The 18,567-nt window shown below is 34.9% G+C and overlaps 1 protein-coding gene across 1 annotated transcript in view; it reads left to right on the forward strand.

Moving 5' to 3' along the window:
- Positions 1-2,680: 2,680 nt before the first annotated feature.
- Positions 2,681-18,567, forward strand: part of LOC310871792 (E3 SUMO-protein ligase ZBED1-like) — a gene marked incomplete at both ends in the record, with an annotated part of 36,802 nt that continues 20,915 nt past the window's right edge. The window contains 4 exons of the mRNA XM_083783427.1: positions 2,681-3,182; positions 3,480-3,987; positions 4,557-4,743; positions 4,909-5,301. Of these exons, the coding sequence (XP_083639553.1) occupies positions 2,681-3,182; positions 3,480-3,987; positions 4,557-4,743; positions 4,909-5,301 (1,590 nt within the window). The remainder of the gene's footprint in view (positions 3,183-3,479; positions 3,988-4,556; positions 4,744-4,908; positions 5,302-18,567) is intronic.

Consider the following 18,567-nt stretch of genomic DNA (forward strand, 5'->3'; position numbering starts at 1 on the left):
TTTTTTTTTTTTTTTTTTTTTTTCAAATCCTCAAAAATGATGAAAAACGGCGTGCTATAGTATGCCGTACGGTAGGGGCTATAGCCCATGGTCAGAAATGATGAAAAACAAGGTTAATTATTTTTTCAAAATAAAAAAAAACGATGGGCTATAACCCATGTTTTTTTGTTTAAAAAAAAAAAAAAATCAAATCCTCAAAAATGATGAAACACGGCGTGCTATTGTATGCCGAACGGTAGGGGCTATAGCCCATTGTCGAAAATGATGAAAAACAAGGTCAACATTTTTTTTCAAAATTTTAAAAAACGATGGACTATAACCCATGTTTTTGTTTTTGTTTTCATTTTTTTCAAATCCTCAAAAATGATGAAAAACGGCGTGCTATAGTATGCCGTACGGTAGGGGCTATAGCCCATGGTCAGAAATGATGAAAAACAAGGTTAATTTTTTTTTCAACATTTAAAAAAACGATGGACTATAACCAATGTTTTTTTTTTTTTTTCATTTTTTTCAAATCCTCAAAAATGATGAAAAACGGCGTGCTATAGTATGCCGTACGATAGGGGCTATAGCCCATGGTCGAAAATGATAAAAAACGAGGTTAACATTTTTTTTCAAAATTTCAAAAAACGATGGACTATAACCCATGTTTTTTTTTTTTTTTTTTTTTTTTCAAATCCTCAAAAATGATGAAAAACGGCGTGCTATAGTATGCCGTACGGTAGGGGCTATAGCCCATGGTCGAAAATGATAAAAAACGAGGTTAATTTTTTTTTCAAAATTTCAAAAAACGATGGACTATAACCCATGTTTTTTTTTTTTTTTTTTTTTTTTTCAAATCCTCAAAAATGATGAAAAACGGCGTGCTATAGTATGCCGTACGGTAGGGGCTATAGCCCATGGTCGAAAATGATAAAAAACGAGGTTAATTTTTTTTTCAAAATTTCAAAAAACGATGGACTATAACCCATGTTTTTTTTTTTTTTTTTTCAAATCCTCAAAAATGATGAAAAACGGCGTGCTATAGTATGCCGTACGGTAGGGGCTATAGCCCATGGTCGAAAATGATAAAAAACGAGGTTAATTTTTTTTTCAAAATTTCAAAAAACGATGGACTATAACCCATGTTTTTTTTTTTTTTTTTTTTTTTTTCAAATCCTCAAAAATGATGAAAAATGGCATGCTATAGTATGCCGTACGGTAGGGGCTATAGCCCATGGTCGAAAATGATAAAAAACGAGGTTATTTTTTTTTTCAAAATTTCAAAAAACGATGGACTATAACCCATGTTTTTTTTTTTTTCATTTTTTTCAAATCCTCAAAAATGATGAAAAACGGCGTGCTATAGTATGCCGTACGATAGGGGCTATAGCCCATGGTCGAAAATGATAAAAAACGAGGTTAACATTTTTTTTCAAAATTTCAAAAAACGATGGACTATAACCCATGTTTTTTTTTTTTTTTTTTTTTTTTCAAATCCTCAAAAATGATGAAAAACGGCGTGCTATAGTATGCTGTACGGTAGGGGCTATAGCCCATGGTCGAAAATGATAAAAAACGAGGTAATTTTTTTTTTCAAAATTTCAAAAAACGATGGACTATAACCCATGTTTTTTTATTATTTTTTTTTTTTTTTCAAATCCTCAAAAATGGGGCCGTTTTTCATCATTTTTGAGGATTTGAAAAAAATGAAAAAATGAAAAAAAAACGATGGGTTATAGCCCATCGTTTTTTGAATTTTTGAAAAAACAATTATCCTCGTTTTTCATCATTTTGGACCATGGGCTCTAGCCCATATCGTGCGGCATACTATAGCACGCCGTTTTTCATCATTTTTGAGAATTTGAAAAAAATGAAAAAAAAAAAAAAAAAACGATGGGTTATAGCCCATCGTTTTTTGATTTTTTTATTTTTTTTTATCCTCGTTTTTCATCATTTTGGACCATGGGCTATAGCCCATATCGTACGGCATACTATAGCACGCCGTTTTTCATCATTTTTGAGGATTTGAAAAAAATGAAAAAATGAAAAAAACGATGGGTTATAGCCCATCGTTTTTTGAATTTTTGAAAAAAAGAATTATCCTCGTTTTTCATCATTTTGGACCATGGGCTATAGCCCATATCGTACGGCATACTATAGCACGCAGTTTTTCATCATTTTTGAGGATTTGAAAAAAATGAAAAAATGAAAAAAACGATGGGTTATAGCCCATCGTTTTTTGATTTTTTTCATATTTTTTTTAATGCTGGGCCGTTATCGGCGTTAACGTGCTGCGTTAACGCGAGAATATTATCGCGCGTCAAATAAATTATCGCCATTAATCTATTCTCAAAGTTGGGTCTAAGAGCTGGGTCTGCATTGACTGCATAAAGCAAGCAAACTAGGAATTTCACTTTGATAGTTTTATCTGGCGGACGCCGGAATTACTCTGTGGGAGGGAGAAGTCCTAACCTAACAGGGACAAGGTGAAATAAATTACTCTGAGAGCGGGGCGGTAACAAATCCTAACCTAACCGGACACGGGTGAAATTAATGAACAGTGCGGCGTGCCACATCAAACGTCAGCATGCAGGACTCTGTGAACCCAGGTTTGCTTCAGGGGAAATTTCTTTACAAGAAGCTTCCCAATGGAAACCTCGACAAGAACAAGGTGGTTTGCACCCTGTGCAAAGCAGAAATGGCTTACTGTAGGAGTTCTTCAAGTCTGAAGTATCACCTAACGCACAAGCATCCCTTTGCGTTGGTTGATGATAGCGAAGCTGCCGGCGGGCCAAGCACTAATATGGCTCCGGGGAAAAGTGTTCGTCAAACTACAATGTTTGAGTGCAACCGTGGCAAGCCCGTCAGCCCAACTCTATCAGCCAAGCTAACTAACCTCCTAGCTCAATGGATTGCCATCAACTGCCGGCCTATCAGTGTGGTTGAAGATGATGGGCTCGAGCTTCTTCTCCAGGCGGCCACAGGCGACCCATCTTACAAACTACCTGCGAGACGAACTATCACAAGGAGAATCCATGACCAGTACGCCGCAGAGAAAGCTGCGAAAGATGAAAAGTTGGCCGGGGCGGCGTGTGTAGCACTGACTGGGGACCATTGGACATCTGTCAAAAACGACAACTACCTTGGCGTTACTGTACACCTCATCGATGTCAGCTGGGAACTTCACTCGTTCGCCTTAGGTACGTTATGTAATTTAAATTAATTTACCACGGTGAAGTTGGTCTCGGGCTGGATACCCAGCCATCCTGGCTGAATATCCAACCTGAAACCAACCCCACCGCGGCATGTAATATTGCTAATTCAGCCTAACATTTACACAGCTTTAGCTAACGTTATCAGGGATCGATTGATTTATTTTACCACCAGCCAACATTATACGTTTGCTAGCTAGCCCCAACAACGCCAGCCTGCTAATTGTAAGTCTCCTATTAATAGCAAACTTATTCTGATCTACTTTGTCTCTCCTATAACGTCAGGTGTGATTAAAACGGAGGAGCGCCACTTTGCAGAAGCTTGTGCCAGACAGTTTCTCGACGTCGCTAATCAGTGGGGCATAGCTGAAAAAATCACCACCATTGGAACCGACAGCGCTCCCAACATGATAGCAGCAGGGAGAATATTACCATTTGAGCACTTGCCCTGCGTTGCTCATCTTGTACAGAGGGCCGTTGTAATGTCACTTCGGGATGGTGGTTTTGATGGTGTACTGGCCAAGTGTCGAAAAGTGGTCGGACATTTCAAACACAGTCCGGCTAACTCAGACGAGCTGAATGCCCAGCAAGCATCCCTTGAACAAGACCAGGAGTCACTCGTGCAAGACGTTCCAACACGCTGGAATTCAACCCTAGCGATGATCACACGTTTGAGGCGCAACAGAGACGCAGTGCACGCAACGCTGGCTCAGCAGACCCACAAGCTGGCCCTCCCAACACATGCTGAATATGAGAAGTTGGCAAAGCTGGAGAAACTGCTGGAGCCATGCAAGTAAGTGTGTGTTGTGCTGTGCTCTATGTGTGTGTGTGTGTGTGTGTGTGTACACTGCTGTGTGTGTGTGTGTGCACACTGCTCTGTGTGTGTGTGTGTGTGTGGCTGTGTGTGTGCACAGTGCACACTGCTCTGTGTGTGTGTGGCTGTGTGTGTGTGCACAGTGCACACTGCTCTGTGTGTGTGTGTGGCTGTGTGTGTGTGTGTGTGTGTGTGTGTGTGTGTGTGTGTGTGTGTGTGTGTGTGTGTGTGTGTGTGTGTGTGTGTGTGTGTGTGTGTGTGTGTGTGTGTGTGTGTGTGTGTGGCTGTGCTGTGCTGTGCTGTGTTTGGGGCTGTGCTGTCTGTGTATGGCTGTGCTGTTTGTTTGGGGCTGTGCTGTCTGTGTGTGGCCGTGCTGTGTTTGGGGCTGTGATGTCTGTGTGTGTGTGTACTGTCTGTGTGCTATGCTCTGTGTGTGTGTGTGTGTGCGCGTGTGTCCTGCTGTGACATTGTGGCGTCGTTTTTGGTGTCAATTCACCCCTCTTAATGTGTGTGTGTGTGTGTGTGTGTGTGTGTGTGTGTGTGTGTAGGTACGTCACTGAGCTCCTTGGTGGGGAAAAGTATGTCTCCTGCTCTGTCGTTTTACCTGCCCTGTGTCATCTCCTGCGAGCAATGAAGATCTCTGATGATGATCCTGCCTACATTGTGCGCTTCAAGACTGCCTTCATCAAAGACCTCAACCAGCGGAGGGAGAAAACAAACCTGGAATGGCTGAAGGTATGTGACACGTACTGACCAGAAGATAACTGTATTGGCTGACCATTATAGACCGTTAAGCCAGAAGATTGATAAATGGATAGATGAATGAGTCATGAAGAAATATGGAGGATTTTGAAAGTTACATTTTCTTCCATCAATCTTTATTTTATTTTTCATCAAAAGGTGGCCACTGCTCTGGACCCACGCTTCAAAGATCTCAAATGCCTGCCCAGAGCAGAGAGGGAGCCAGTGTGGGGAAAGCTGAGTGACTTGGTGAGGGCAGAAGAACCTGCTCTGCAGCCGCCCAGGGAGGAGAACCCTGAGCCACCTCAAAAGAAGACAGCCCTACTACTGATGGGATCAGAGTCAGAGTCAGAAGACGAGATACCAGTAGTAGACAATGTTGTAGAGAGGTACAAGGTAGAGCCCAGTGCCAGTTTAGATCAGTGTCCACTGAAGTGGTGGTCAGAGCACACTGCTGTTTATGGTAAGATGGCCCACATTGCCCAGAAGTACTTGGGGACTCCTGCCACAACTGTCCCATGCGAGAGACTGTTCTCTTTAGCAGGCCACATTGTACAGAAAAAAAGATCTAGTTTGTCACCAGACAATGTGAACAAGCTGGTGTGTCTGAGTGACTGGTGGAAGAAGGAGAGGTAGAGGTTGGACTCAAATCATGTACAGTAGGAGAGGGAATAGGAAACCCCAGTACCGATGGAGGTACAGTAGGAGAGGGAATAGGAAACCCCAGTACTGATGAGGTACAGTAGGAGAGGGAATAGGAAGCCCCAGGGTTGGGATTGGGACGCCCCACACTGGAGGTGAGTGACTGGTGGAAGAGGTAGAGGTTGGACTCAAGTCATGTCACAAAGCTACTGACTGTAAACAGTTCTTCATCACCTCTAGGTTTACAGTTTAATTAATGTCATATCCCAGAAAAGGGGGTTGTTCTTGCACCCACTGTTCCAAATTGCCTGTATGGTAACGTGTTTATGGTTATTCGTGTTTAACTGAATAAACAATGTATAACACACGTACATCGTATTGAACATTATTATATTTTCATTACCAATTATGATAGGGCTCCTGGTCTAATGGGCCACGTGGCCCGTTCAAGGATTTACTTCTGGTCATTATTTAGGTAGCGCACACATATTTTCAATGCCTTCGGCAGAGTTCAAATGAGCCATTTTAATCTAGATTAATCTAGATTAACTCCAGAATTGCAGTGAGATTAATCTAGATTAAAAAAATTAATCTATGCCCACCACTAATTTTTTTTAAACCTCGTTTTTCATCATTTTGGACCATGGGCTATAGCCCATATCGTACGGCATACTATAGCACGCCGTTTTTCATCATTTTTGAGGATTTGAAAAAAATGAAAAAATGAAAAAAAAACGATGGGTTATAGCCCATCATTTTTTGAATTTTTGAATTAATTTTTTTATCCTCGTTTTTCATCATTTTGGACCATGGGCTATAGCCCATATCGTACGGCATACTATAGCACGCCGTTTTTCATCATTTTTGAGGATTTGAAAAAAATGAAAAAATAAAAAAAACGATGGGTTATAGCCCATCATTTTTTGAATTTTTGAAGAAAAAGAAAATCCTCGTTTTTAACGGACCATGGGCTATAGCCCATATCGTACGGCATACTATAGCACGCCGTTTTTCATCATTTTTGAGGATTTGAAAAAAATGAAAAAATGAAAAAAACGATGGGTTATAGCCCATCGTTTTTTGAATTTTTGAAGAAAAAAAAATATCCTCGTTTTTAATCATTTTTGACCATGGGCTATAGCCCATATCGTACGGCATACTATAGCACGCCGTTTTTCATCATTTTTGAGGATTTGAAAAAAATGAAAAAATGAAAAAAACGATGGGTTATAGCCCATCATTTTTTGAATTTTTGAATTATTTTTTTTATCCTCGTTTTTCATCATTTTGGACCATGGGCTATAGCCCATATCGTACGGCATACTATAGCACGCAGTTTTTCATCATTTTTGAGGCTTTTAAAAAAATGAAAAAAACGATGGGTTATAGCCCATCATTTTTTGAATTTTTGAATTAATTTTTTTATCCTCGTTTTTCATCATTTTGGACCATGGGCTATAGCCCATATCGTACGGCATACTATAGCACGCCGTTTTTCATCATTTTTGAGGATTTTAAAAAAATGAAAAAATAAAAAAAACGATGGGTTATAGCCCATCATTTTTTGAATTTTTGAAGAAAAAGAAAATCCTCGTTTTTAACGGACCATGGGCTATAGCCCATATCGTACGGCATACTATAGCACGCAGTTTTTCATCATTTTTGAGGATTTGAAAAAAATGAAAAAATGAAAAAAACGATGGGTTATAGCCCATCGTTTTTTGAATTTTTGAAGAAAATAAAATATCCTCGTTTTTAATCATATTTGACCATGGGCTATAGCCCATATCGTACGGCATACTATAGCACGCCGTTTTTCATCATTTTTGAGGATTTGAAAAAAATGAAAAAATGAAAAAAACGATGGGTTATAGCCCATCATTTTTTGAATTTTTGAATTAATTTTTTTATCCTCGTTTTTCATCATTTTGGACCATGGGCTATAGCCCATATCGTACGGCATACTATAGCACGCAGTTTTTCATCATTTTTGAGGATTTAAAAAAATTGAAAAAATGAAAAAAAACATGAGTTATAGCCCATCTTTTTATTATTATTATTATATATTTTTTATCCTCGTTTTTCATCATTTTGGACCATGGGCTATAACCCATATCGTACGGCATACTATAGCACGCCGTTTTTCATCATTTTTGAGGATTTGAAAAAAATGAAAAAATGAAAAAAAAACAAAAAAAAACGATGGGTTATAGCCCATCGTTTTTTGATTTTTTGATTTTTTTTTTTATCCTCGTTTTTCATCATTTTGGACCATGGGCTATAGCCCATATCGTACGGCATACTATAGCACGCCGTTTTTCATCATTTTTGAGGATTTGAAAAAAATGAAAAAATGAAAAAAACGATGGGTTATAGCCCATCATTTTTTGAATTTTTGAAGAAAAAGAAAATCCTCGTTTTTAACGGACCATGGGCTATAGCCCATATCGTACGGCATACTATAGCACGCCGTTTTTCATCATTTTTGAGGATTTGAAAAAAATGAAAAAATGAAAAAAACGTTGGGTTATAGCCCATCATTTTTTGAATTTTTGAATTATTTTTTTTATCCTCGTTTTTCATCCTTTTGGACCATGGGCTATAGCCCATATCGTACGGCATACTATAGCACGCCGTTTTTCATCATTTTTGAGGATTTGAAAAAAATGAAAAAATAAAAAAAACGATGGGTTATAGCCCATCATTTTTTTAATTTTTGAAGAAAAAGAAAATCCTCGTTTTTAACGGACCATGGGCTATAGCCCATATCGTACGGCATACTATAGCACGCCGTTTTTCATCATTTTTGAGGATTTGAAAAAAATGAAAAAAACGATGGGTTATAGCCCATCATTTTTTGAATTTTTGAATTAATTTTTTTATCCTCGTTTTTCATCATTTTGGACCATGGGCTATAGCCCATATCGTACGGCATACTATAGCACGCAGTTTTTCATCATTTTTGAGGATTTAAAAAAAATGAAAAAATGAAAAAAAAACAAAAAAAAACGATGGGTTATAGCCCATCGTTTTTTGATTTTTTTCTTTTTTTTTTTATCCTCGTTTTTCATCATTTTGGACCATGGGCTATAGCCCATATCGTACGGCATACTATAGCACGCCGTTTTTCATCATTTTTGAGGATTTGAAAAAAATGAAAAAATAAAAAAAACGATGGGTTATAGCCCATCATTTTTTGAATTTTTGAAGAAAAAGAAAATCCTCGTTTTTAACGGACCATGGGCTATAGCCCATATCGTACGGCATACTATAGCACGCCGTTTTTCATCATTTTTGAGGATTTGAAAAAAATGAAAAAATGAAAAAAACGATGGGTTATAGCCCATCGTTTTTTGAATTTTTGAAGAAAAAAAAATATCCTCGTTTTTAATCATTTTTGACCATGGGCTATAGCCCATATCGTACGGCATACTATAGCACGCCGTTTTTCATCATTTTTGAGGATTTGAAAAAAATGAAAAAATGAAAAAAACGATGGGTTATAGCCCATCATTTTTTGAATTTTTGAATTATTTTTTTTATCCTCGTTTTTCATCATTTTGGACCATGGGCTATAGCCCATATCGTACGGCATACTATAGCACGCAGTTTTTCATCATTTTTGAGGCTTTTAAAAAAATGAAAAAAACGATGGGGCCCATCATTTTTTGAATTTTTGAATAATTTTTTTTATCCTCGTTTTTCATCATTTTGGACCATGGGCTATAGCCCATATCGTACGGCATACTATAGCACGCCGTTTTTCATCATTTTTGAGGATTTAAAAAAAATGAAAAAATAAAAAAAACGATGGGTTATAGCCCATCATTTTTTGAATTTTTGAAGAAAAAGAAAATCCTCGTTTTTAACGGACCATGGGCTATAGCCCATATCGTACGGCATACTATAGCACGCCGTTTTTCATCATTTTTGAGGATTTGAAAAAAATGAAAAAATGAAAAAAACGATGGGTTATAGCCCATCGTTTTTTGAATTTTTGAAGAAAAGAAAATATCCTCGTTTTTAATCATTTTTGACCATGGGCTATAGCCCATATCGTACGGCATACTATAGCACGCCGTTTTTCATCATTTTTGAGGATTTGAAAAAAATGAAAAAATAAAAAAAACGATGGGTTATAGCCCATCATTTTTTGAATTTTTGAAGAAAAAGAAAATCCTCGTTTTTAACGGACCATGGGCTATAGCCCATATCGTACGGCATACTATAGCACGCCGTTTTTCATCATTTTTGAGGATTTGAAAAAAATGAAAAAATGAAAAAAACGATGGGTTATAGCCCATCGTTTTTTGAATTTTTGAAGAAAAGAAAATATCCTCGTTTTTAATCATTTTTGACCATGGGCTATAGCCCATATCGTACGGCATACTATAGCACGCCGTTTTTCATCATTTTTGAGGATTTGAAAAAAATGAAAAAAACGATGGGTTATAGCCCATCATTTTTTGAATTTTTGAATTATTTTTTTTATCCTCGTTTTTCATCATTTTGGACCATGGGCTATAGCCCATATCGTACGGCATACTATAGCACGCAGTTTTTCATCATTTTTGAGGATTTGAAAAAAATGAAAAAATGAAAAAAACGATGGGTTATAGCCCATCATTTTTTGAATTTTTGAAGAAAATAAAATATCCTCGTTTTTAATCATATTTGACCATGGGCTATAGCCCATATCGTACGGCATACTATAGCACGCCGTTTTTCATCATTTTTGAGGATTTGAAAAAAATGAAAAAATGAAAAAAACGATGGGTTATAGCCCATCATTTTTTGAATTTTTGAATTAATTTTTTTATCCTCGTTTTTCATCATTTTGGACCATGGGCTATAGCCCATATCGTACGGCATACTATAGCACGCCGTTTTTCATCATTTTTGAGGATTTGAAAAAAATGAAAAAAACGATGGGTTATAGCCCATCATTTTTTGAATTTTTGAATTAATTTTTTTATCCTCGTTTTTCATCATTTTGGACCATGGGCTATAGCCCATATCGTACGGCATACTATAGCACGCAGTTTTTCATCATTTTTGAGGATTTGAAAAAAATGAAAAAATGAAAAAAACGATGGGTTATAGCCCATCATTTTTTGAATTTTTGAAGAAAATAAAATATCCTCGTTTTTAATCATATTTGACCATGGGCTATAGCCCATATCGTACGGCATACTATAGCACGCCGTTTTTCATCATTTTTGAGGATTTGAAAAAAATGAAAAAATGAAAAAAACGATGGGTTATAGCCCATCATTTTTTGAATTTTTGAATTAATTTTTTTATCCTCGTTTTTCATCATTTTGGACCATGGGCTATAGCCCATATCGTACGGCATACTATAGCACGCAGTTTTTCATCATTTTTGAGGATTTAAAAAAATTGAAAAAATGAAAAAAAACATGAGTTATAGCCCATCTTTTTTTTATTATTATTATATATTTTTTATCCTCGTTTTTCATCATTTTGGACCATGGGCTATAACCCATATCGTACGGCATACTATAGCACGCCGTTTTTCATCATTTTTGAGGATTTGAAAAAAATGAAAAAATGAAAAAAACGATGGGTTATAGCCCAACATTTTTTGAATTTTTGAATCATTTTGTTTATCCTCGTTTTTCATCATTTTGGACCATGGGCTATAGCCCATATCGTACGGCATACTATAGCACGCCGTTTTTCATCATTTTTGAGGATTTGAAAAAAATTAAAAAATGAAAAAAACGATGGGTTATAGCCCATCGTTTTTTGATTTTTTTCTTTTTTTTTTATCCTCGTTTTTCATCATTTTGGACCATGGGCTATAGCCCATATCGTACGGCATACTATAGCACGCCGTTTTTCATCATTTTTGAGGATTTGAAAAAAATGAAAAAATGAAAAAAACGATGGGTTATAGCCCATCATTTTTTTTTAATTTTTTAATTTCTTTTTTTATCCTCGTCTTTCATAATTTTGGACCATGGGCTATAGCCCATATCGTACGGCATACTATAGCACGCCGTTTTTCATCATTTTTGAGGATTTGAAAAAAATGAAAAAATGAAAAAAACGATGGGTTATAGCCCATCATTTTTTTTTAATTTTTTAATTTCTTTTTTTATCCTCGTCTTTCATAATTTTGGACCATGGGCTATAGCCCATATCGTACGGCATACTATAGCACGCAGTTTTTCATCATTTTTGAGGATTTGAAAAAAATGAACAAATTAAAAAAACGATGGGTTATAGCCCATCGTTTTTTGAATTTTTGAAGAAAAGAAAATCCTCGTTTTTAATCATTTTTGACCATGGGCTATAGCCCATATCGTACGGCATACTATAGCACGCCGTTTTTCATCATTTTTGATGATTTAAAAAAAATGAAAAAATAAAAAAAACGATGGGTTATAGCCCATAATTTTTTGAATTTTTGAATTTCTTCTTTTATCCTCGTTTTTCATCATTTTGGACCATGGGCTATAGCCCATATCGTACGGCATACTATAGCACGCCGTTTTTCATTATTTTTGAGGATTTGAAAAAAATGAAAAAATGAAAAAAACGATGGGTTATAGCCCATAATTTTTTGAATTTTTGAATTTATTTTTTTATCCTCGTTTTTCATCATTTTGGACCATGGGCTATAGCCCATATCGTACGGCATACTATAGCACGCCGTTTTTCATCATTTTTGAGGATTTGAAAAAAATGAAAAAATGAAAAAAACGAATTTTTGAAGAAAAGAAAATATCCTCGTTTTTCATCATTTTTGGCAATGGGCTATAGCCCATATCATACGGCATACTATAGCACGCCGTTTTTTTATCATTTTTGAGAATTTGAAAAAAATGAAAAAATGAAAAAACGATGGGTTATAGCCCATCGTTTTTTGAATTTTTTAATATTTTTTTTAATCCTCGTTTTTCATCATTTTGGACCATGGGCTATAGCCCATATCGTACGGCATACTATAGCACGCCGTTTTTCATCATTTTTGAGGATTTGAAAAAAGTGAAAAAATGAAAAAAAAACGATGGGTTATAGCCCATCGTTTTTTGAATTTTTTAAAAAAAGAATTATCCTCGTTTTTCATCATTTTGGACCATGGGCTCTAGCCCATATCGTGCGGCATACTATAGCATGCCGTTTTTCATCATTTTTGAGAATTTGAAAAAAATGAAAAAATGAAAAAAAACGATGGGTTATAGCCCATCGTTTTTTGAATTTTTGAAGAAAAGAAAATATCCTCGTTTTTCATCATTTTTGGCAATGGGCTATAGCCCATATCATACGGCATACTATAGCACGCCGTTTTTTTATCATTTTTGAGAATTTGAAAAAAATGAAAAAATGAAAAAAACGATGGGTTATAGCCCATCGTTTTTTGAATTTTTTAATATTTTTTTTAATCCTCGTTTTTCATCATTTTGGACCATGGGCTATAGCCCATATCGTACGGCATACTATAGCACGCCGTTTTTCATCATTTTTGAGGATTTGAAAAAAGTGAAAAAATGAAAAAAAAACGATGGGTTATAGCCCATCGTTTTTTGAATTTTTGAAAAAAAGAATTATCCTCGTTTTTCATCATTTTGGACCATCCTCGTTTTTAATCATTTTTGACCATGGGCTATAGCCCATATCGTACGGCATACTATAGCACGCAGTTTTTCATCATTTTTGAGGATTTGAAAAAAATGAAAAAATTAAAAAAAACGATGGGTTATAGCCCATCGTTTTTTGAATTTTTGAAGAAAAAAAAATCCTCGTTTTGAATCATTTTTGACCATGGGCTATAGCCCATATCGTACGGCATACTATAGCACGCCGTTTTTCATCATTTTTGATGATTTAAAAAAAATGAAAAAATAAAAAAAACGATGGGTTATAGCCCATAATTTTTTGAATTTTTGAATTTCTTCTTTTATCCTCGTTTTTCATCATTTTGGACCATGGGCTATAGCCCATATCGTACGGCATACTATAGCACGCCGTTTTTCATTATTAATATAAAAAATATATATATTTTATATATATATAAAAAAACGATGGGTTATAGCCCATCGTTTTTTGAATTTTTGAAGAAAAGAAAATCCTCGTTTTTAATCATTTTTGACCATGGGCTATAGCCCATATCGTACGGCATACTATAGCACGCCGTTTTTCATCATTTTTGATGATTTAAAAAAAATGAAAAAATAAAAAAAACGATGGGTTATAGCCCATAATTTTTTGAATTTTTGAATTTCTTCTTTTATCCTCGTTTTTCATCATGTTGGACCATGGGCTATAGCCCATATCGTACGGCATACTATAGCACGCCGTTTTTCATTATTTTTGAGGATTTGAAAAAAATGAAAAAATGAAAAAAACGATGGGTTATAGCCCATCATTTTTTGAATTTTTGAATTTATTTTTTTATCCTCGTTTTTCATCATTTTGGACCATGGGCTATAGCCCATATCGTACGGCATACTATAGCACGCCGTTTTTCATCATTTTTGAGGATTTGAAAAAAATGAAAAAATGAAAAAAACGATGGGTTATAGCCCATCGTTTTTTGAATTTTTGAAGAAAAGAAAATATCCTCGTTTTTCATCATTTTTGGCAATGGGCTATAGCCCATATCATACGGCATACTATAGCACGCCGTTTTTTTATCATTTTTGAGAATTTGAAAAAAATGAAAAAATGAAAAAACGATGGGTTATAGCCCATCGTTTTTTGAATTTTTTAATATTTTTTTTAATCCACGTTTTTCATCATTTTGGACCATGGGCTATAGCCCATATCGTACGGCATACTATAGCACGCCGTTTTTCATCATTTTTGAGGATTTGAAAAAAGTGAAAAAATGAAAAAAAAACGATGGGTTATAGCCCATCGTTTTTTGAATTTTTGAAAAAAAGAATTATCCTCGTTTTTCATCATTTTGGACCATGGGCTCTAGCCCATATCGTGCGGCATACTATAGCACGCCGTTTTTCATCATTTTTGAGAATTTGAAAAAAATGAAAAAATGAAAAAAAACGATGGGTTATAGCCCATCGTTTTTTGAATTTTTGAAGAAAAGAAAATATCCTCGTTTTTCATCATTTTTGGCAATGGGCTATAGCCCATATCATACGGCATACTATAGCACGCCGTTTTTTTATCATTTTTGAGAATTTGAAAAAAATGAAAAAATGAAAAAACGATGGGTTATAGCCCATCGTTTTTTGAATTTTTTAATATTTTTTTTAATCCTCGTTTTTCATCATTTTGGACCATGGGCTATAGCCCATATCGTACGGCATACTATAGCACGCCGTTTTTCATCATTTTTGAGGATTTGAAAAAAGTGAAAAAATGAAAAAAAAACGATGGGTTATAGCCCATCGTTTTTTGAATTTTTGAAAAAAAGAATTATCCTCGTTTTTCATCATTTTGGACCATGGGCTCTAGCCCATATCGTGCGGCATACTATAGCACGCCGTTTTTCATCATTTTTGAGAATTTGAAAAAAATGAAAAAAATGAAAAAAAACGATGGGTTATAGCCCATCGTTTTTTGAATTTTTGAAGAAAAGAAAATATCCTCGTTTTTCATCATTTTTGGCAATGGGCTATAGCCCATATCATACGGCATACTATAGCACGCCGTTTTTTTTATCATTTTTGAGAATTTGAAAAAAATGAAAAAATGAAAAAAACGATGGGTTATAGCCCATCGTTTTTTTAATTTTTTAATATTTTTTTTAATCCTCGTTTTTCATCATTTTGGACCATGGGCTATAGCCCATATCGTACGGCATACTATAGCACGCCGTTTTTCATCATTTTTGAGGATTTGAAAAAAGTGAAAAAATGAAAAAAAAACGATGGGTTATAGCCCATCGTTTTTTGAATTTTTGAAAAAAAGAATTATCCTCGTTTTTCATCATTTTGGACCATGGGCTCTAGCCCATATCGTGCGGCATACTATAGCACGCCGTTTTTCATCATTTTTGAGAATTTGAAAAAAATGAAAAAATGAAAAAAAAAAACGATGGGTTATAGCCCATCGTTTTTTGAATTTTTGAAAAAAAGAACAATCCTCGTTTTTCATCATTTTGGACCATGGGCTATAGCCCATATCGTACGGCATACTATAGCACGCAGTTTTTCATCATTTTTGAGGATTTAAAAAAAATGAAAAAATGAAAAAAAACATGAGTTATAGCCCATCTTTTTTTTAATTATTATTATATTTTTTTTATCCTCGTTTTTCATCATTTTGGACCATGGGCTATAACCCATATCGTACGGCATACTATAGCACGCCGTTTTTCATCATTTTTGAGGATTTGAAAAAAATGAAAAAATGAAAAAAACGATTGGTTATAGCCCAACATTTTTTGAATTTTTGAATAATTTTTTTTATCCTCGTTTTTCATCATTTTGGACCATGGGCTATAGCCCATATCGTACGGCATACTATAGCACGCCGTTTTTCATCATTTTTGAGGATTTGGAAAAAATGAAGAAAAAAAAACCGATGGGTTATAGCCCATCGTTTTTTGAATTTTAGATTTCTTTTTAATCCTCGTTTTTCATCATTTTGGACCATGGGCTATAGCCCATATCGTACGGCATACTATAGCACGCAGTTTTTCATCATTTTTGAGGATTTGAAAAAAATGTAAAAATTAAAAAAACGATGGGTTATAGCCCATCGTTTTTTGAATTTTTGAAGAAGAAAAAAATCCTCGTTTTTAACGGACCTTGGGCTATAGCCCATATCGTACGGCATACTATAGCACGCCGTTTTTCATCATTTTTGAGGATTTGAAAAAAATGAAAAAATGAAAAAAACGATGGGTTATAGCCCATCGTTTTTTGAATTTTTGAAGAAAAAAAATCCTTGTTTTTAATCATTTTTGACCATGGGCTATAGCCCATATCGTACGGTATACTATAGCACGCCGTTTTTCATCATTTTTGAGGATTTGAAAAAAATGAAAATATGAAGAAAAAAAAAACGATGGGTTATAGCCCATCGTTTTTTGAATTTTTGATTTTTTTTTTAATCCTCGTTTTTCATCATTTTGGACCATGGGCTATAGCCCAAAAATGAAAAAAAACGATGGGTTATAGCCCATCGTTTTTTGAATTTTTGAAAAAAAGAATTATCCTCGTTTTTCATCATTTTGGACCATGGGCTATAGCCCATATCGTGCGGCATACTATAGCACGCCGTTTTTCATCATTTTTGAGAATTTGAAAAAAATGAAAAAATTAAAAAATTAAAAAAACGATGGGTTATAGCCCAACATTTTTTTAATTTTTTAATTATTTTTTTTATCCTCGTTTTTCATCATTTTGGACCATGGGCTTTAGCCCATATCGTACGGCATACTATAACACGCCGTTTTTCATCATTTTTGAGGATTTGAAAAAAATGAAAAAATGAAAAAAACGATGGGTTATAGCCCATCATTTTTTGAATTTTTGAATTAATTTTTTTATCCTCGTTTTTCATCATTTTGGACCATGGGCTATAGCCCATATCGTACGGCATACTATAGCACGCAGTTTTTCATCATTTTTGAGGATTTAAAAAAAATGAAAAAATGAAAAAAACCATGGGTTATAGCCCATCGTTTTTTGAATTTTTGAAGAAAAAAAAATCCTCGTTTTTAATCATTTTTGACCATGGGCTATAGCCCATATCGTACGGCATACTATAGCACGCCGTTTTTCATCATTTTTGAGGATTTGAAAAAAAAATAAAAAAATGAAAAAAACTATGGGTTATAGCCCATCGTTTTTTGAATTTTTGAAGAAAAAAAAATCCTCATTTTTAATCATTTTTGACCATGGGCTATAGCCCATATCGTACGGCATACTATAGCACGCCGTTTTTCATCATTTTTGAGGATTTGAAAAAAAAATAAAAAAATGAAAAAAACGATGGGTTATAGCCCATCGTTTTTTGAATTTTTGAAGAAGAAAAAAATCCTCGTTTTTAACGGACCTTGGGCTATAGCCCATATCGTACGGCATACTATAGCACGCCGTTTTTCATCATTTTTGAGGATTTGAAAAAAATGAAAAAATGAAAAAAACGATGGGTTATAGCCCATCGTTTTTTGAATTTTTGAAGAAAAGAAAATATCCTCGTTTTTCATCATTTTTGGCAATGGGCTATAGCCCATATCATACGGCATACTATAGCACGCCGTTTTTTATCATTTTTGAGAATTTGGAAAAAATGAAAAAAACGATGGGTTATAGCCCATCGTTTTTTGAATTTTTTAATATTTTTTTAATCCTCGTTTTTCATCATTTTGGACCATGGGCTATAGCCCATATCGTACGGCATACTATAGCACGCCGTTTTTCATCATTTTTGAGGATTTGAAAAAAATGAAAAAATGAAAAAAAAACGATGGGTTATAGCCCATCGTTTTTTGAATTAAAAAAAAAAAGAATTATCCTCGTTTTTCATCATTTTGGACCATGGGCTCTAGCCCATATCGTGCGGCATACTATAGCACGCCGTTTTTCATCATTTTTGAGAATTTGAAAAAAATGAAAAAAAAAAACGATGGGTTATAGCCCATCATTTTTTGATTTTTTGATTTTTTTTTTTATCCTCGTTTTTCATCATTTTGGACCATGGGCTATAGCCCATATCGTACGGCATACTATAGCACGCCGTTTTTCATCATTTTTGAGGATTTGAAAAAAATGAAAAAATGAAAAAAACGATGGGTTATAGCCCATAATTTTTTGAATTTTTGAATTAATTTTTTTATCCTCGTTTTTCATCATTTTGGACCATGGGCTATAGCCCATATCGTGACGTACGGCATACTATAGCACGCCGTTTTTCATCATTTTTGAGGATTTGAAAAAAATGAAAAAATGAAAAAAAACGATGGGTTATAGCCCATCGTTTTTTGAATTTTTGAAGAAAAAAAAATCCTCGTTTTTAATCATTTTTGACCATGGGCTATAGCCCATATCGTACGGCATACTATAGCACGCCGTTTTTCATCATTTTTGAGGATTTGAAAAAAAAATAAAAAAATGAAAAAAACGATGGGTTATAGCCCATCGTTTTTTGAATTTTTGAAGAAGAAAAAAATCCTCGTTTTTAACGGACCTTGGGCTATAGCCCATATCGTACGGCATACTATAGCACGCCGTT

This window comes from Protomyctophum parallelum (genome assembly GCF_964188405.1).
Source record: "Protomyctophum parallelum genome assembly, chromosome: 15".
In the NCBI taxonomy this organism is placed as follows: Eukaryota; Metazoa; Chordata; class Actinopteri; order Myctophiformes; family Myctophidae; genus Protomyctophum; species Protomyctophum parallelum.